The sequence below is a fragment of the Lissotriton helveticus genome, chromosome 3_2 (genome assembly GCF_964261635.1).
Source record: "Lissotriton helveticus chromosome 3_2, aLisHel1.1, whole genome shotgun sequence".
Taxonomy (NCBI): Eukaryota; Metazoa; Chordata; class Amphibia; order Caudata; family Salamandridae; genus Lissotriton; species Lissotriton helveticus.
The window spans coordinates 357869780-357890050 of record NC_136062.1 but is presented as its reverse complement, the minus strand read 5'-3'; the positions used below and the strand labels follow the sequence as shown (position 1 = coordinate 357890050).

Sequence of the window (20271 nt, the reverse complement as noted above, 5' to 3'; positions counted from 1 at the left end):
GTAAATTCAGAGAAACTACTATTCTTGCTATCTTACACTACTAAACCTCTCCTTAACTGAAAATATTTTTATTTTTCTTGTATCTGAATTTTCATTACATATATTATCATCTTTTACCCATATCTAATTTTTCTCTTTGCAACACCATAAAATGTTGGTTATAAGCAAGATCGCTTAGTTGGCCGGTTCTTAAACAGATCTATGTGTAACCTGTTGGTTCCATGTTTAAATCCTGGAAAGCGGGGACTTGAATTCCTCCGCTTTCGATAGAATGGGTCCCGTTGAGTTGGATCGTGATGACCGCTGTTAATTTGTGAAACAATATTGAGTTTGCTGTGTCTACTCCACCAACGTTGGTAATATTTATAGCTTCACATTGTAAAGTAGGCATTCTGTTGTCAGCTGTGCTGATGAATCAGTGGTCAGAGGTTGAGTAAAATCGTTTTTAGAGTTGGAAAACTTTTATTTGATTCTAGATGAAAATTCAAGAAACACATCTCAAATGTTGGGATACTCATTTTAACAAACACCTTTGTGATTTATTCACCTATTACAAGTAAATGATTTACTTCTTTTTCTTAAATTTCAAAACGTGTACAAAGATGGTGGTAGAAATACTCTCTTCTACAGTGCACCAGTAACTACTGGCTGGTGGGATATCTCTTTATGATCCGTGAATGAATGTTAGCTGGAGCACCAGCATCTACTGAATATCAGTATTGCTGCAGCAAAGATGTGAAGACATTTATGGGCAGTGAACAGGGTGTTGAGTGATGTTGATGGTGGACCCAGGAACCTTCAAGATTGCGGAAACTGTGTGGGGCAGAGGCTGGAATTAAGCACTGGGCCTGATTCAGTGGGAGACAGGCTGGGGGTGTGATTTAAAAAATAAAAAAAAACATGTCTTTATTCACATTTTGCAATTATTACAGCACATTATAAATGTAGAAAATAAAACCATCAAGGTAGCGACCTGGCGCTAAACAAATAATAAACAAAAAAAGCTGCAGGGTAGGGCTGGGGGCATGATTAGAGCAGGTTCATGCTGGAGAAACTAAATCAAATGGATGATTGGGAACCAATATTTATTCTTTTTTTTTTTGGGCACCATTATTTAGATTTGGGTTGTAAAGAGTACAGCATTGGTGTGCTGACCCACAATATTGGTTGTGCTGCTGAGTGGCAGAGGGCATTTGTCAGTTTTAAAAGAACTGATATTGGTGTGGATAACTGAACACGAAACCTCTCATTGGATGGAACAACTGTACTGGTCATTGTTCTCTCGAAGTAATAAAATACTCTGGTACTTACCCTGCTTCAAATGTGATCACTTGTTCAAAACCTTGCTTGGTAGATAGATCTCCAAATAAGAGGACTCAAACTTGACACCCAGGTCTGGGTCAATATTAAGGTTTCCAAGATGAAAAATCATTTTCTTTTAAGTTCTTTTGCGGTAAAGTGCAACTCTATGCTAATGGCATACTTTCCTCCTTGGTGGATAAGGTGGCGGCCACACCAGTAGTAGAACTTATGAAACCAAATAGCGATAATGGCAGTATTGGTTTGTAATAGTTTTAGAATCTATATGGGTCAAGTTGATGAAATATAGATGCAAATGATTTCTCTGCCTTGGCTCCAGCACTTTTCCCTACATCTGCACCTGTAGCCTTTTAGAGTCTTCTAATTCCACACAAAGCTGGTTCCTCTGTCACACACATTGCCTTCTACAGTTCACCATATGGTTCTGATGAGCTTTTTGCTACTTTAATTTCCCCTTAATTTGTTTCTTCAGAATTACCATACTGTGAATCTTGGTATTAAAACCCTGTGAAGATTTCACTTCTGCAGTTTATACTACACTGTATAGGAATTTCTAAAACATACATGCAGTTGTGATACACAACAACCCCATGTTAAAATCATTAACGAATAGTGTTAAGTTCATCTTAAATATTTACAGTAGAAATACACCAAAGTTACAGTTGCCACATATTTACCTTTCTTAACCCCAACAGACTTCTTTTATTCTTAAATAGTATGATCATCCAAGTGAAATTAACCTCGGCCATGCTTTTTACTAAGCGTGCAGTTAATGGTTAAATTATGAATGCCTTTTAACATTGGTCCATAACTTACTGGAATAAAATTTTGTCTAAATAGAATAATCTACTCTGCAAGGTAGTTATCTGGAGTTGGGCGCTGGACAGACTCTAATTGTCATAGGGTTGTTCTTACGTAAACAATACTATAAATTTGCCCAAAAGGGTTATTTGAGAAAAGGAAAGTAGCATTGGGGACAATCTGCCTAAAAGTGTGACTTAGGGCAAAAACTAAACAGTCCTGTGTCAGAATGTCCCAGAACCATGAAGTCACAAAATGCCTTTGAAACATTAGACAGTCAATCGCGGGGTCTCTGCTCAATCTAAATTCCTTTAATCAAAGTCTTGTTGGCATATTCTTTTGACAGAAACATCTTAACAAAGATAATTGGATAAAGCTGAACGTTTAAACTGCTTAGATGCTTCGGTTTGTCTAACAAGCTTTCTATTGTATTATTGATGATCATTGATATTTTAGCTTATGATCAGAATATTTGTCAGGACAATGAGTCCGATGTGTCAGTGTATCTTTAGTTTTTTATCGTACTATCAATCATTGGCAATCTATTCAGTAATGTTTATTTCCGCTTTCACTCTTGGGACGAAAAGTCTGTTTCACGTGGTAGGGTTTTTTGTCTTATTTATAGGAATTTGTTACATAACTGGTTCATTAAAGACACCTTTTTCCCCAAGGGCTGTCTACATGAATTGTCTCAGCTTATTATAGCTCAAATAAAGTTAAAAATTAGGTGGGTTTCTAACAAATGATTCCATATGGTTAGTCCTACTCTAAATTTAATTTGTTAACCCCTATCTATTCCTTTTTGGTTCTACCCATTAATTTATTTTCACAACCCTGTTATTTAATGTGCTATTTCTTTCTCAAAGTCCACTGTGCTAGTTCAAGACTTCTTATTGATATTATTTCTAATTGTTAGTTTGTTTTATATATGGAAAATAGAAAAATAACGATTTATATTTAGGAGCATATAGAATTGACTATAAAGCAAGAAGCCCAGTTCAGGCAACCACAAATCAGTATTATTGCCTACATTCACCTAGCTGAGAGGTTTTGCATGCCTGGTAGCGGCCCAGGAGCAGCCATCGAGGGCGTAATTCCTGTTATCGGAATGTAACAGAACCGAACTCTCAGATAGCCTCGATAGGGGTAAGAAAAATATTTTTTTTTTAAGCAGGATTTTATGACCTTGTTGTTCATAAAGGCAACAGGGATACTTATTTACAAAGAAGCAACAAATAGTTTAGACATTACAAAGTCAGAATGGACTGAACTCTTGTTATGACATCAAGCCATAAGGCCACTTGGCTTCAATCCTCGTGGTGCTCGGTGTCCATTGTATCAATCATTCTTGTATTTTCCTAGTTACTTTCAACTAAGGGAAGACATTCATCATCAAATCATTGGAACGTATCAAGACCATTGCAGACAAAATACAAAGAGATAGTTGCTGTGCTTTTTCTTATGGAAATTAACATTCCGTCAATGTTATTTGCCATCCGATATTTCTACCAGCAAACCTATTGAGTGTCTACGCCTTTTTTATCCATTACATATTATCGGTGCATATATTTATTGCTACTCTTTTTTTAATGTTTATTCGTTCCTTAATCTGTTGAAATGGAGCCGCTTTTCCACCTTTGAATAGCAGCACATAGGTCTGTAGGATGGTCCAATTTTTCCAAAATGGTGCTTCTAAAATCTGCTGCATTTGAATATAATTGGATTTATTCTTTTGGAATAGGCTTCACTTCAAGCAGCGGACTCCATTGATAAAACAGATAGCGGTGCACATGTTGGTAGTGTCTAGTAAAAGTTTTCTAGTTTAATGGAACTCGTAACTGGATTGTTTACAAGATGTCTCAACCCATCAAAACTGGGGAATAGCTAATAGATATCTTTTTAGCTGTAGTTTAGTAGATTGTTTTATAACCTTGACACTTATTTCCTCAATTATGTTATGTTTCTATGCAGACTTTTTGGTGGAAAGACAAGTAAACAAGTCCCCATCACTACAAATGAAAATATGAAAAATGCCACCGTCATCTCGAACCCTCACGCCACCATGAACCAGCAGAGTAACCTCGATTCTCCTTCTGGCAGCGGGGGCAGCAGCCCCCTGTACAGTAAGAATCCCGACATGAACCAGTCTCCACTAGCCAGCAGCCCCAGCTCTGCCCATTCCGCCCCTTCCATTAGCCTCACCTGGGGGACAAGCCCAAGCAGCTCCTCTGCTGTAAGCAAGGACGGCCACGGGTACCAGTCTGTCAGTAGCCTTCACACCAGCTGCGAGTCCATCGACATCTCTCTCGGCAGTGGAGGGGGCATGAGCCACAACTCGCCCAGTGCTATGGTCACTGCGTCGAAAGACGATTCCTTGGCAAACTTTATCAGAACCAACAGTGTTAAGACTGCTATGTCAGAGAGGTTAGTAGGTTCTTCTTTCTTAACTAGATTGGCATGCATTAGATTAATTTGTTATTCAAATTAATGATGTCACAGTCCTTTTTTTAATCCAAGTAGTGAACTATTGTAAAACAGTATTGTCTCTTCAGATAACGCATGCAAATACAGTTTGTTGAGAAACAGCGGCGTTATGTCGCATCGATTGACCGACTGATCAGCTTAATCTTTGTCTCCTCGTCTCTAAAAAGCTTAGGTTATGTTAAAATAATTTCAAGTTTCAGATTTGCATGTGAAGGATGCTCCACCTTACATGAGATCCTGTTTTTGTCATGTGGTTATCTTCTCCTTTCTGAAAAGTTCAGTAGGTCTTGGAAATAGGAATCATGTTTACTTTTGTTTTTTTGATGCAAGTGTTGCTAATCTTAGCCTCTTTTCACCTGACAGTCTCTGATGATTTGAAAATGACTTATTTTGATTATTTTGCTCCATCAGATGCCTCAGAGCTGTTCAGACGGCAATTAGCAGCACATGTCTTTCCACTACCTGTTTAGACAGGTGGTAAATTACTGAACATCTGCAGACACAACCGCAAACTTCAGCCTACTTGAGTCACTGAGATGTTTTTAGCTTCACCTCTAGTTTGAAGGAGTATTAAGAAGATGGGTGAGAGTGGTTGGGGGATTTTCACATGTACATAAAACAGGTCAGATAGGTGTACATAGATAATTGGCCTTCAAGTTGGTTTAGTTGAGTACGACAAGCTGAAATTTATTTGGAATACACTATCGGGGATCAATGGAAACCTTGCTATGGATTTTTTTGGTGAGTCTGATACAATTATTGCCGATACTTACTCTAAATTGCTTCTTTTCAGTTTCTCTTAATGTTATGATGTTGTAAATATCTAGCAACTGCCACCGGCTTTCTTAGTTTCTGTCCAAACCATTACTTGTGCACTAGGCTTGGATGTCTTGAAGAATCAATATTTGGTGCTCAACTCAAGGAACTGGGAGGGAGTGTGCTGAAATACCAGTGAGAAGAGTAGAAGTCTTGATGATTTAACCCCTTCACTGCGGCGGCTATTCCGCCGCAGTGCTAAGGGGGCGGGGCGGCCGCACGGCGCTCCCGTGCTCGTGACGGAACCGCTCCGTCACGAGCCTCGGGTGAGCTGTGCTTGTGACGGAACAGTTCCGTCACGGCCCTGCCCGCCCAATAGAACGCTCGGCGCGGAATTTGCACCGCGCAGGCGCGGCGAGCGGGCCGTGACGGAACCGCTCCGTCACAAGCACAGTTAACCCGAGGCTTGTGACGGAGCGGTTCCGTCACAAGCATACAAGGGGTTAATCCCAGAACAAAGAGCATGCATTTTCGGTTCGCGGTACAAGTTTCAACATAATTGGCTAAAAGTCACCAATTTGGCAGATGCATTGTCCTCCACCCATCCAACGACCCATGCCATTAGCAGTTAAGCTTCAAGTGGAGGTTGTTTGTGTTTGTGAGTGAACTCCAGTGATTTGTTTTTGAAGCATTTAGTTTTTCCTTCTTAACTGTGAGTGGTGCTTTCTTTTTTCCAAGTAACATATACATTTTTTTAGCAGTTTGCGAATTGTCCTATTTCAGCTACCCTGTACAATCGCTTTGACAACTTGGTCATCTTCTATCATATTGATGGACATGAAGCCTTATTTTGCCCATCCCCCACATTTACCTCAATGTGAGGAGGAAAGGGTTTATTTAAGCCTTTTTAACATTAGACCCCAAAAATACAGGGTGATGTCCAAGGGTGGGCTAAGACACAACTTCCACCCATTGTCCTATCAAACGGAAAACTATGTCAGAGGGCGGAGCTATCATATTTACAGTTTCACTTTCAAAGTTTTCTGTGAATGACCGTGTACATCTGTGGTTGTTGGAGGTAATCCATAGTTAGTGCAAATGGATTGTAACAGATTCTTGCTAAGCAGTTCACAGTCTCTTAAGAATGTTTGTTTGTAAAGCACCTTCTCTCTGGCAGTAATTTCAGCAATTAAAACGACATATAATCATTGGCGTTCTGATAGCTCCACCGCTAAATTGCTGACCTGCTGATTACACTGCTCCACCAGGATGTAACCCCGGCGAGATAATCATTAATTATAAAGCTGATCGCAAATATGTTAATTGTAGTAGCAGTCGCCTTAAGCACCTTGTACAGCAAACCATTCCTGTGCCATTACTTGAATAATTAGTGACCTAAACTATGCATTGAATGGTAGTGAAATTGATTGGTAGTATTAAGGATTGCGTGTGTATTGTGTTCATAATTTGGATTGCAAGTCATTATGCAAGTAGCACTGGAGGAAATGCAGGTCTGGTTTGTATACATTTTAACTGGGCTTTGCAATTTTAATAGCAGGCAGTATTTGGTTCCCTCTATAAGTGGTGCCCACGCTGCAGGAATTCCGGGCCTGCGCAGGCGTTCTATTGAGCGGACGGGGCCGTGACAGAATCACTCCGTCCCAAGCACAGCGCGCTCGTGACTGAGTGGTTGAGTCACGAGCATGGCGGCGACGCGCGGACCCTCTTCCCCCCCCCCCCCCCCCCCCAGCGCCGCGGCGGAATTACCGCCTTGGCCAAGGGGTTAAAATTTTTAAATGAAATGCCACTATTTGTAAAGCGCACAGCTACCTCCAACAAGTGATTGAAGGCTCACTCGCCAACCTAAGTTCATACTTGTGTTTAATCTGTAAGATGTGTTAATTGTTCTAAAGCAGATCACGCAGTGGTGAATAGTCAATGTTTCCAGATGCCAAACCCACTGAAACCTCATGGGACCTTCTGTTGGTAGAATTGACCTAATGTGATATAATCCAGACATGGAGCCTTAGAAATCCACTCCACCCATAAACACCTTCTGGTCTGCCGCTGGGGTTCCGTTCCTGGCATGAACTATTGTACCCACCCCCTTTATTGAAAATGGTCTTTTGGTACCAATGGTTGAGTCCAATGTAAGGAAATTTACATTTGAGTATCCTGGAATGAAATAAAGTGTTAAATGGCCTTTTAAGGAGTTCTTCAGCAACATAAACATTTATGATGTGTAGCTTACCCGAATGGTACCTGTTAAACTGTGAACTTAAATATTTGGAAACTTTGGCAAATAAACCAAGGTTAATATAATTTTTATTATCTTTGACAACTCCTTGTGCTTTTTTTCTTTTTTCTCTTGTGTGTTAATGCTGCTTCTCTTCTTTCTACCTTACTTAACCTGTTTCCATAGCCCTCTCTCCTCTCCCGGCGCTAGTCCAAAATTCAGCAGAAATACATTGCCCAGGAAGCAGGACAGGTAATTCTGTCTGTCATTGCGGGTGCACAAAACCTTTTAATGTTCACTTCTGCTCACACCAAGTGTTTTGTGCAGAAAGTGTTTGCTGGGCACCTGTGTTGTGTTTGTCGTTAAAATGTGCGCCTTCTCGCCAGTGAGAGTCCATGTTCAAGCCCTCAATCTAAGTGGCTACCTGAAACCTTTCTTGCTAAAAGAAGAGAGCAGTCTACCAAAGGCAGTTTTTAAATTCCTTAAATTCTAAGCAAAAAATGTGAACTCTCACTTGCACTTTCAGATTCCCTGAGGCATGCTGCTTTTCAGAGTTTCCTAGCTCTTCGCCTTGTCATCTGGGTGTTTCTGTTGGATATATTTTGTTTTGTCATTATTTTATAAGTAACTTGGTCTTTGATGTTATTCTTGAATGTTCTCTGTACTTGTCCGTTATTTTTTGATCTGTATGTTGTAAGACGGTTTGAATTACCTGTGTCAATGTATTTGGTCAATTTTATTGGACCCTTTTGTAACAGTGTGAGGAAAGTGCTATTGTTCGTATTTGTTGGATTTCGTACTTGTCAGTTTATATTTTTGTGTATAAAAAAAATAAATATGATTTGAGATTTTCTAAAATGTTAAGTTAGATGTGTAGGTAACTTCAAAGTGTCTTGGATGGCGTTTTGAGATGGGATTAAGGCAAAATGAAATATTTTACTGTAGAAAGAGCAGAGCTGTCCTAAAATTTTCACCTTTTAGGACATAAAATAAAGATTGCACCATTGCATGGGACATTACATCAGAGGCATTACGATGAGTTGACCATATATTATTATCCATAAATATGTGTATTTTAGTTAAATAAAATGCCTACAATCTATAATGATAATAGTAATTTAAATTATTCAACAATTTACTGTTCACTAAAAATGTGTATGTATATATATATCTATATTATTTTTATATATAATACAAAATACTTGCATACAGTTAACAGTAAATAAAAGAAAAGTAAGAAAAGGTTATTTTATCTATATAGAAACGATTTTTTTTGGGGCGTGATAACTCTACCCCAAAAAATATATAATATACTCATTTAAAGGTTGGGGGCGGAGGGGTAGGTAAATACAAATTAAAACAATAGCAGCATTCTTACACAATACAGGTAATGCCAGGATGTACAATTAAATAAACTAAAATGCAATAAATAAAACAAATCTAAAAAGTTGGTGTAAGAGTAGTGTCAATGTATTGGTTGACGATGTAGTGCCTCCAATGTAGTGACCCATGATGCACCATTGTAGACAGTCACATACATCAGTTGCTTATCTTGTGGTCTATGGGAAAAGACAGCTGGCTTCATTGTTAAAATATTTTTTGCAGGGCATCCGCATATACGGCTGATTGCATGACCATCTAATTGTTTGGAATGAGTCGAAATGGCAAATTGAAGGGACTGGTCAGTCCGGGGAAAAGTCTCTTAATCTTGTTATTAGCGTAAAGGTCTTCAGTAAAATATAATGGTTCCTTGTCACTAAGGTCCTGACATGGAAAGTTTGAAATCTATACTTGTAGGGTCAATACCCTAGATTTGCATAAATGTTCAACGTTCCTGCAATTGACTAAGTATTCGAGGAATAATTTGTTGAAATCTGCTTTGATCCCTCTTTCCCAGTAGTACTCTCATGACCAGTTCTGTATATGGTCGTGGAAACACCAAGAATCCACTACTTTGAGCATATCTCCGGACTTGAAGACCATGCCACAGTGGCACATGTTTGCTTTACAAGTGCGGAGTATTGTTTTGCCAATCGCTAATGTAAAATTGCTCCCTTAAATCTTGGCATTTGTGTATTTTAGTGTTATTTGTATGTGTACATTCATATGTGAATCCAGGCCATTTGCATATAACGGTACAATTAGACAAGATTTTTTTTAAACTTTTGATTTCGGCAAAATCTATAATTATTGGATTGAAAATACCTTAATGTGTATTTCTATTATTTATACAAGTGTGTAGCAAGTTCTAGTCAAGGCAATAGTTGTGAGTGCATCTGCAGTATTCGGAGCACCAGAATCTCTTAAGAAGCAGTAAATATTTTGTCTCTGGAGAGCGATGTCAAAATGGCATTTTGTCTAGGGTGGCAAAAGTGCTTGCGGTAGCCCTGGTGCACAATGGTGGATCAGGAAAACATGCTACAGGCCTTTTGACCACGCTTTTCCAGGAATAATATGTTAAATGAGAAATGTGTGAGACAAGTATTCAGTTTTGTAGATTTTGGGATAATGGAGACCTCCACAAACACATTCTCCTACCTAATAATTATTAAAGTATGAACAGTTTCTTCAAATATTATTGATGGTTGTCGGCAATTCAAACACACTAGACTTCGTCTCTGCCATGAACATGCATGGTGAACATGTTTATGGGGTGCTCTCTGCATGTTAACGTATCTGGGGAACAATGTTTGTTGTTCAATGAACCTCTTGTCTTTCTTTTTCATTTTTCTTCTGAAGTTCTTTTCTTTTAACTTTCCTGCAGTGACCCACATCTTGATAGAAACACTTTGCCTAAGAAGGGACTCAGGTATTGCTGTTTCCTCCTGGTGTAACAGCTTTGCTGTGGTTTGGGAGCTTTGCAGTTTGTGTCTTGTCGTGGTATTCGCTTTGTGTAGGGCACGGCTGCTGTGGTCTTCATCGTGTATTCACACCATTTGCTAGCACCTATCATTTCTGCACTGGGTGGCTTTCTGCGTCTCGCTTTTGCTGGCTGAATTGCTGACACGCCCCTCATGAAAGATCATTGGTCCAAAACTTCATTGTCAGTTTTGATTGCTCATGCCTTGAACCATTGAGACACATCCGTAGCACAGCACTTTGACGAGTACCGTTCTAAAGGCACCATTTTTGGGCAGAGAACGACCTCCTGGCAAATCATCTCCAAATAGTTTTATTTTTGTAAGTTGCAATGGACCATTCAGAAAATCTTCGTTATCAAACATGAAGACAACAAAAAAATTTTAAGGAAGAGACAGTGCTGCTACTGACTGAAGCAAAACCACTGCCGTTTTGCATTGTCCATAATATATGACCCCATGTTGAATTTATAGTTTTAGATTAAGTAAAACTCTTCATAGTGAAAGCTGAGCAACACATATCCATTAACTCTGGAAATCTTGTAATCAGTTTTGGGAGTTGACATGAAAATTGCATTCTCATAAACAGTGATTTGCAGTTTTTTGATTCATTGTATTTTGGACTCCGCCTGAATTTTTGGTGGACTTTTGGGTATTTTATTATGAAAATTGAACATATGAACATTACATTTGAGTTTAGCGAGGAGGTGAACATGAGGGTAGGGAAAGAATGTGAGTGAGCAAAATAAGTAAGATTAGTATGGACAAGCTGACGGAATGAAAGGGGTCTTGAGGCGGGCGGTAGGGGAAAAAGTGGTTTCTAATATGGCACAGTTGGGAAACTGTGTTTTAAGTGCACCATCAGCGCTAAATTCCTTTAACCTCATTCAGTTTGTATGGCATAGTTAAGATACAACTCAAGTGGTTGACTTGCATTGCCCTTGCCAAGTCCAAACTTTTTAACTGTATTTACATTAGTCATTTAAAGGAGCAACTAACTGGTCGAGTTAAATTCCTTCACAACGTTGCCCCTGGCTCCTCTGAGCCCTTCTTCAGAAACTTAAGTGTAGCAGACCTATGAATCCATAGGTCTCTCACCCTTGGCACAGATGTTGGGGCTGAACAATATTCAGCAAATACATTTTTTTCCGCAGTTTTTTTGTTGAGTAATTTCACTTTGAACTTCATGTGTTTTTATCAAGGTTCAATTTATTTTTTTTCTATTTATTTATTTAAACGACATGGTAGCAACCTCTTCTTGTCATGCATTGGCCGGCTCGTGCACACTGCTCTCATTCTATGTCACATATTGATTTCCCTTCTATGATTTTTATTTTGATGACATCACATTTGTATTCCTCCTGCAAATCCATTGACTCGTCCAATGAATTAAGTGTCTCTTTGTATCCTCAGTCTCGCATCAGGATATCATTCCTTAATGTAGTTCATTAAATTCCTGCTCATTAGTTCATCATGTCATATTGCTTGTGCTGCTTCAGTGACTGCGGCTGATGTCAAATTATATTCACCCGCTCTTATGTCTCATCATAAATGCATCGATCATCTCTGCAGCTTAATAAGCACATCATGGCTCAACGTGCGCAATGCAAATGTGTTCGTGAATTTTTGTTTGATAGCCGGCAGAAGCAAGAATCCATCATTCAAGCTTGCATTTCCCAAATTGTAAAGTGAGGTGCATATGGAAATGTATAGCTAGATCTACTTTTAGCATCATGCAGAATTATGTTGTCGTCTGTGTAATGGCCATTACAGATGCAGAGCACACTCCTGGTATGCAGTCTTCTGTAAAGTGCAAACAATATATGTATTTTTTCCCTTGAGCTATTGCCATCCTCACATGTATCCTATTTCCAGTTTTTGTATATTCTTTATTGGTTTCTGCTGAGGACACAAACTTTTAATTGCCTGCTTTGCATTTGTATGCCTGAGCCGAACACCAGTCCGTAGAAAGAGGCCAATAGCTATTAATGTCTAGCAACTTGTTGGCACTCTGCATTGACACATCCTTTCACTCACTCACATCATTATAATGCAGAGTCACTATCCACCTCTGGACTAAGTTATTTGAAATAATGCAGTTTCTGGGGCCTGTCCTGCTGTGCTACGTAAGCGTGCTCCAAACTTTCAATAACTTACAACGTCAGCAGACATCAGGTGTTAATGCCTGCCTTCTGAGCCCTCGGATTGGACGTATCTGTCCAGCATGCCAGAGGTTGCCACCTTCTAGTGAACGAGACCGCTCTAAACCTTGATGCGAGTCTGTTCATGTCATCATGCGTACAGCCGTTGAACTGCTGTGTAAGAAATGCATTGGTACAGGTAAATGTGGTTAGCGTAGGAGTTGCACCACTTGAACCGATAATTGTAATTTTCCTACTCCAATTTATTGATATTGTGAACCTTTTGCTTATGCTAATGTGCCATCTCCTACTGATATCTGTGCATTTGCACATTATGTCCTACTCCTTGTCTGTTGCCATGGTACTTTGACATTGCCACATAGGCTTGTCTTTGACCGGATGTCTATGCAAGAACTTAAGGGCCTTGGACGTGGTGGTCATATTGAGCCTTTGGAGAAGGGGCGAGAGTAGGGTTGGCTGTCAGGAACAGAACATCTTCTTGGAGACAAAGGCCACCAGTAGATCCCTTGTCTGTGCACTAACGACTTGAGTATCCTCCAAAAATGGTTGTAGTGTATTGCGGTGGGAGCTGAACCCAGCATTGTCCCATATGACCTGTTGCATGAATCCGCGCCCAATACTTAACACTATACTTCTTCTGGTGGTGGGAAGAGAAGTCAAGTGAATGGCTAAAAAACTTGAGTTGGGTCTCAACAACAAACCCCATTTGTTGTGGTCCATTGGAAAGAAAAGTAAAATCTGCTTGCATCCAACGCTGTTGACCTTGTCACGGATAGGCATTGTCCACTGGGTCAACCAAAGGATTCAGGAAAGAAGCAGAAAGATTTAAAGGTGGAGGTGCGGGTGCCTACGGCAGTTTTACATACGTAGAGAGAGAGGGCACATGGATGATGGTACATGTAGGAAAGAGTGGTTTTACTCTGTTTATCCCAGGACATCTTACACATTAAAACATCTATTCTGAGATTCTTTGCTCATAGACTGTCATTGGTCGGGACGCACCTGTTGTATATCTGCGTTAAAGCAAGCTGTTTATGTGTGAAACCTTTTGTCTGACCAGGTACGCTCCATCCTCCCAACTTCGTAGCCAGGAAGAAGCTAAGGAATGGCTCCGGTCGCATTCAGCAGGGGGCCTCCAGGACACGGCTAGCAACTCTCCGTTCTCCCCTGGCTCCAGCATCACGTCACCCTGCGGAACCCGCTTCAACTTTGCACAGCTGGGTGAGTCAGTGAATTCCAGTGCAATGAGGCTGATCCGACAAACAGTCAATGTGTGCACAGACACCTGTTCTGATTACTGGGCTGAATCAATGTTTGCCATATATACAGTTCATACTAGGTTGTTTTAAAAATAAGGCTAGTAAAACTAACAAGGTCCACTCAGTCAGATGGTATTTGACTTAAAAGTCTGTTTGTTGTGGGACCAACCTAATTGTGTGTCAGATAACCAACCTCTTTCAAAAGGGACAGTTTACCAAATAGATCATGTGTCTTTACTAAACATTTGCGCAACTGTGTCCTGTTAGAATAAACCCTGCTCCTCCAGTGTTTGGGACACACCCTACCTCCAGTCAGTACAGGTTCTCACATCCCAGATTACCTAACTTATGACTGGAAATTAGCTCTAAGAAGAGGGACCTTCTGAAACCCAAGCCTGAGTTTCTTCAGCATGAACAAAGTAAACACTTAAGCCTCTGATGCTCATCAAAGTGTGTGTTTGGTTAATAGCCCCACATAAATAGACTTAGAAACAAATATACCTTCATTGATGCTTTTCAGTGCTTCGGCAACTTAAATCCATTGCAGCAGCATCTTTTTTTTATCCTTAGTGGAAAAATAGGTGAAAGACAAATGGTTGGTTCAAAAGTTACTCGCTTAGACCCTGAGGTCAAAGCTACAACCCTGTCCAGGTTGAGGCTGTCCAAAAAAATCAATGGCCATTTAGTGTGTCCTGGTTGGGAATAGAAACATTTCTGAAGAAGCACTGTCCATTACCAGACATTCCACTAATATCTCTAGAAGTGGTCTGTTTCCATGCAGTCCTTTCAGTGGTCTAAAATGTACTGGGGAGTTACTTTAATGTTGTTCTCGACCTCTGTACATCCCTCTCGGCCATTCCCACAAATGTGATGGTGGCAGAGGCACTGAAATGACCTCCTTCATACAGAAGGCAGAATTGCATCCCCTGCTGATGTTGGGTCCATAGTATTTCCTCTACAATTTGCCTCCATAAAGCTCCAGTAATAGTGGCCCGCTTTTCCAGCTCTCCTCATCCTGGCTGACCTTAGATTGTCCTGCTGGTCACAGGGCAGCTGTATCCTCTTGCTAGCAGCCATGGTTACCCCTTGGCTTCCTAATTGATTTAAGATATGGGTCAAATTCAGCAACTTCAGTGGAATACAGAGAATGCTGTGGCAAACATGGGGGTTCACACTGATTGTTCTTTCATTTTGAAATAAGGACCGCGTTTTTGAAAGTTGTCGATCTGAAGAATTTAAGTCCGACTCACATGAGTAAAATCTTGTAAGCAGCTTCTGCGTAGCTTATTTAGGGATGACTAGAGACAGTTGTCGCCGTGTTCTAACTAGGTACCCTGGCTTCTGTCTAGTTGCAAAGCCTTTCTTTTATGGAAAGAAGTTCTTGACTTGAGAGAATGCAGTAGGTCTGATGAACCATGATCATTGGTCCAAAGTACAGGAACTTTCCCCCATCACTTCTGCAGCTGAAGAAAGATCTTCAAACATGTCTCTTCATGTTATCCAATTAGCAGATAAGGCTATCCACCCCCTCATCCCTTGGATGCTTAATGACCACCACCCAGTCACAGCTGTGTCCCTTCAAGGAGCATCCGATAAAGGCCTCCATCGCCCTCACCCCTTAGGTGCTTCATGACCTGGTCACATCTGTATCTCTTCAAGGAGTATCTACTATGTGAAAATGGTTTCCAGCACCCTGGTCTCTTTGGCGCTTCAGGATCATGCCCAGTAGCAGCTGTGTACAACATTTTGAAATGTATACTGTCAAAGTTCTAACACTCTGATGCTTCAAAGTACATTTATTTGTTTCTCCTAGCTAGCCCTCTTCGTATAAAAATACTCGCATGTAGATTCACTCAAGGGTCGATTTGAAACCAAGCTATTTACGGGCTTTGAAAGTTGATATGAAAGATTTGCTCTTTGGTCACAAAAACATTGTACTCTAAGGTTACATCATCTTGTTAAGGCAGGAGTTGTGATAATATGGTCTTGACAGTAGAGATGAATGCGATATGTGAGTAAGCGCTGTGTCCTGTGCGCACGCCCAGCTCTTCTGCTTCATAGCCAACTCAAAATTGCCACCCTAGGAGAACTCATAAGGGGAGCAGTGGGGATGTTTGTTGCGACTTGTGATTTGGTATCTGCTGTCTTGATGTTGGTGCATCGGTGCGTTTCATCGCCAAGAAACAACGATGGCACAAATTGATTAAGGAATATGCAGATTTATAGTGTTCAATGGACATGTGGCTATTTAAACCCCCTGGGCAGGACGGGGGTAAGTTTGAAAGTTATTTATTATGCTTGATTAATTAAAACCATTCATACACAAAAGAGTAAAATATCTTACAGTTTTTGATAAAATCATTATAAAAATTCCCATCTTTTTATCAGCAACGAAAATTGGGCAGGAAGGGGGTAGTCTTCCTGATGTGACCCTGGTGAGTGGGCAGTTTCCAAGCAAACTTTCTAAGAAAGCAGAGTATTAAAGAGCTGAAGGGCAGGGGTGGTGTTTTATCAATCAATCAGGTTTTGTAGAGCACGACTACTCATTCGTAAGGGTCTCAATGCGCGGGGGGGTTGGGTCTTGAAGTCCTTCCTGACCTCCAAGGTGGGGATTGCCTGAGATGCTGAGGAAGGGAGCTCCATGTCCTTGCAGTGAAGTAGGAGAAGGATCTTCCTCCACCAGTGGTCCTGTAGATCTGTGGGGTGGTGGCCAGGGCCTGATGGGCGGAGCGGAGATGTCTGGTGGGGGTGTGGAAGGAGAGTTGGTGGTTGAGGTATGCGGGTCGGGCATTGTGGAGGGCTTTGTAGGCGTGCATGAGGAGCTTGTAGGTGATCCTTTTGTTGACTGGAAGCCGGCAGAGGTCTCCAAGGTGATAGGTGATTTTATTGCACCGCTGGCTGTTTATTTTATTGTTTTTAAATACAGTTCAATTCGTTCTTTATAACTTTTAATTGTCTAAACATTTTTATTGTTGATTGTTTTATGGTAATTATGACTTCAGTGCTGATAATTTTAATAACTTATTTGTGCACGTTGGCAAAAACGTTTAAACCGCTACAGTCTTTCATTTATCTGTAAAGTAATTTGCACGAAAACATGGAATGGAAATTTATTGGAGAAGTGCTCCAAGGTCATGTGATCAGGGAAACTGCCTTTACAACGAAGCCGTTTCCCCGAAATCTTTAACCACGCATGCAGTACAACGCATGCGTGGTTACAACTAATGCCTTTACCACGCATACCTTTTACTACGATGTTTGTAGTAAAGGCATATGTGGTAAAGGTAAAAAGAAAAAAAGGGGGGCTTGGGGGGGTCTCCCCCCCCAAATAAAACAACTCACCATAAGTCACGTCGGCGTCAGCGTCGTTTAAGAGAAATCGGAAAAAATGCCGTTTTCTCTTAACGACGTATGACGTCACCACGCAATTATTCGAGGAAAAGTTTATCCGTGGTAAACGAATTCCGTTGTAACGCATGCGTGGTAAAGGCATGCGTTGCAACGGAATTCGTTGTATCATCATATATTCATGTGATCATTGTTGGTGAAAGAGCAATTCACTTCTTCACTTATCACTTTAATTTTGATGGCATGAATCCACCTTTTATTGAGTTACTCTCTTAATCAGTCTGTGGTGCTGCTGGCTCGGTGCCTTCCACCGTGCTTTTGTTAAACGCCGCGTCAATTCCTTCATATTCTTTGTCTGTCGGGCAAGTTGTTCAGAAGTCTTACCAAATGCACTTTATTCTGCGCCAGCCATTACTTACGTTGTTAAAATACCAGAGTTCACTGTTGTGAAGTGTGTGCCAAGGTTGGAAAGAGAGTGCCAGTTTCTGGAGTAACATATTCTTGGCACATTCTCTCTTTGATACAATCAGCTCCATGATCTCAGCAGCAGGTATTTGCTTAAGTGTCCACTGAGTGTTGTTTTTCCCTTTCTATTTACAAAAGTCTGGGATTTGACATTGTTTAAACTGAGCTTGCCAGGTACAGCATGGATACCCAAGCACCGTACAGGATCACCTTTCTTTCACTCGTTTCCTATTGTGGAAACCGTCTGCTTGGAGAACTCGCGAGTATGAAACTCTGTGCACATAGTGGTTCCAAGTCAAATATTTTGTGCACCTGCGCATCTGTGTAGGTTCTGAAAATTTTGTCGATCTGCCTAAAGTTTTGTAGTGCTGTTACTACTTTTAAAACCCTGAAAATAAAGGTGATTAAAAGAATATATATATATATTTTGTGCACCTTGTTTTTTTACTTTGCAGCCAGTCCTACGACTGCAGCCCAGATTAACTTGTCAAATCAGACCATGCTGCGGACACATAGTCTTTCCAACGCAGACGGTACCTACGACCCCTACAGCGACTCCCGCTTCCGTAACAGCTCCATGTCGCTGGACGAGAAAAGCCGGACCATGAGCCGATCCGGGTCCTTCCGTGATGGATTTGAAGAAGGTAAGGCAGTGTATGGTTTTAAAATAAAGTAATAATTTGCACTAAGTGCATGCTCTTGACATCTGTTGAAAACCCTAAAATGCCTCCTTGGTCCTCCTGAGGTTTGTACATTGAGTACCATTACACTGGGTAATAGTGACCGCTGTTATTCAAAGCACGTAATGCTGGTGAAACTGCTCGACGGAGTGTTACGTAAAAAGTTACTATTCTGGGCTCCCTGCGAGTCAGTAGACTGAACTAGCACAAAGTCCACCAGCATTAACTCATAATCCAATGCCCAGTATTGCCTACCCCCTCCCCATAATCTCTCCCCTTGCTTATTTTTCCCTTACGTATATGTCCTTCTTGTTTGTCTCGACCTTTCATGCAACTATGTTGCCATGCTCTACTAACTGTGTAACCTCTGTAACGATGTAACCTGCAATCTATGGTCTGATACTCATGAAGCGCTCTGATACCTCCGGGTCAAGCCAGCGCTATATAAAACCTTTAAAATAAATAAATAAAGTATGTTGTTGCCCTGCATATCTTCAGAGGGTTGTAATGGTACATGTAGAGCACAAGCTCTTACCCAAAAGAGTCCCCTGTCACTAGATGGTATGCTTGGATTCGGTCCTGAGGATACTGAGATATCAGAGTTAAAAGTCTAAAGAAAAAAGCCAAGCCTCGAGGACTTTACGAAAATCTGGGTGATCAGACATTTGCTAAATAGTCAGGAAAGAGAGTTTCAATACTTGGGTGTCGGGTAGGAGAAAGTGTGTGACAGTCCTGCGGTTGGTAGTGAATCCACAGGACTGTAAGCTGTAAGGAAGATGGAAGAGTTCAGGTGGGCTTCTAAAGAGCCCGTTTAGTACGAAGCTAGGCGATACTATTACTATGAACACACAAAATGTGCTATGCAAAAAGAATTGGTAATGTATACATTTCGGGATGGGCAGCAAATAACGTTAGGTCCTAAAAGTAAAAATAGAAGTATTCTGGGGAAAATTGAAGCTAAGACTTATTACTTTGTTTTAAATTTGTTGTAAGAGGGACATTGATAGAGGCACAACTTGAAGTACCTGATGCTCTGCATATCCGTGCACTTATGTTTATTCCATGAATCTGATAGTTTTGTCTGTAACATCTCTTATGCTTTGGAGTAATTGGCTTATAGTAACTTTGTATTGCTCCGTCTCTTCTGGCATTATCGCTGCAAACAGATTAAGCCTACTTACTCTTCATATAGTCTCATTCGTTTTTCTATCGGTTTTTGTGATGTTCCGGTCAGGGCCGGCTTTAACGCTGTTGACGCCCGGTGCGACAATCGTTTTTGGTGCCCCCCAATACCATAACCACCTCCTCGGATTCTCTCACTACCACCAGGCAAAAGTATCCCTCATCTCTCCAATCATTAGCTATTGCTAAACGCAGCGCCCCCGCACCCCTGAGGTCGACGCCCCCTCCACAGGTCAGCGCCTTGTGTGCCCGCACCAGTCGCACTGCCCTAAAGCTGGCCCTGGTTCCGGTCATGAAGGACCTCTTTAGGTTGTAGTAGTTCAGTTGGATTATTGATTTGCTAAGGATGTTGCAGGAGACCTGGCTTTGCTCCTGCTTGTCACTGTGCTTCTAGAATACAGTTGGTAGGAAAGCTTAGGCGTGTGGTTGTGAACATGTTTTATGTACTCGTTATCTTTGAAGCTCGACAGGCTTTCTTTGGGTTTTTGAAGATGATGATTCTTTCCTCTGAGATCTTAACCTTTTGAATGCTATGGGGATGTTTCCCCTGTGCTGGAAATACATGATCCCCATTATTCATGACGAGCTGGGCTCGTCATGAGCGTAGCAGGAGGCTACTGCATGACGAGCCCAGCTCGTCATGAGCGTCGAAGGGGTTAATGTAGTGCAATCACTACCACATCTTTTAGTCTTCAATTCTGTCTTTGCTTTTGATATTCT

At 40.9% G+C, this 20271-nt stretch overlaps 1 protein-coding gene across 6 annotated transcripts in view; it reads left to right on the top strand.

The window, feature by feature from the left end:
* Nucleotides 1-20271, top strand: part of NAV2 (neuron navigator 2) — an 830108-nt gene that overhangs the window by 734893 nt on the left and 74944 nt on the right. For 2 of the 6 annotated variants that reach the window (XM_078684226.1, XM_078684227.1), the window contains exons 15-19: nucleotides 4093-4545; nucleotides 7784-7849; nucleotides 10362-10406; nucleotides 13678-13838; nucleotides 18145-18333. In XM_078684226.1, the coding sequence (XP_078540352.1) occupies nucleotides 4093-4545; nucleotides 7784-7849; nucleotides 10362-10406; nucleotides 13678-13838; nucleotides 18145-18333 (914 nt within the window). The remainder of the gene's footprint in view (nucleotides 1-4092; nucleotides 4546-7783; nucleotides 7850-10361; nucleotides 10407-13677; nucleotides 13839-18144; nucleotides 18334-20271) is intronic. The other 4 variants (XM_078684228.1, XM_078684231.1, XM_078684229.1 and 1 more) reach the window with 3 other exon arrangements.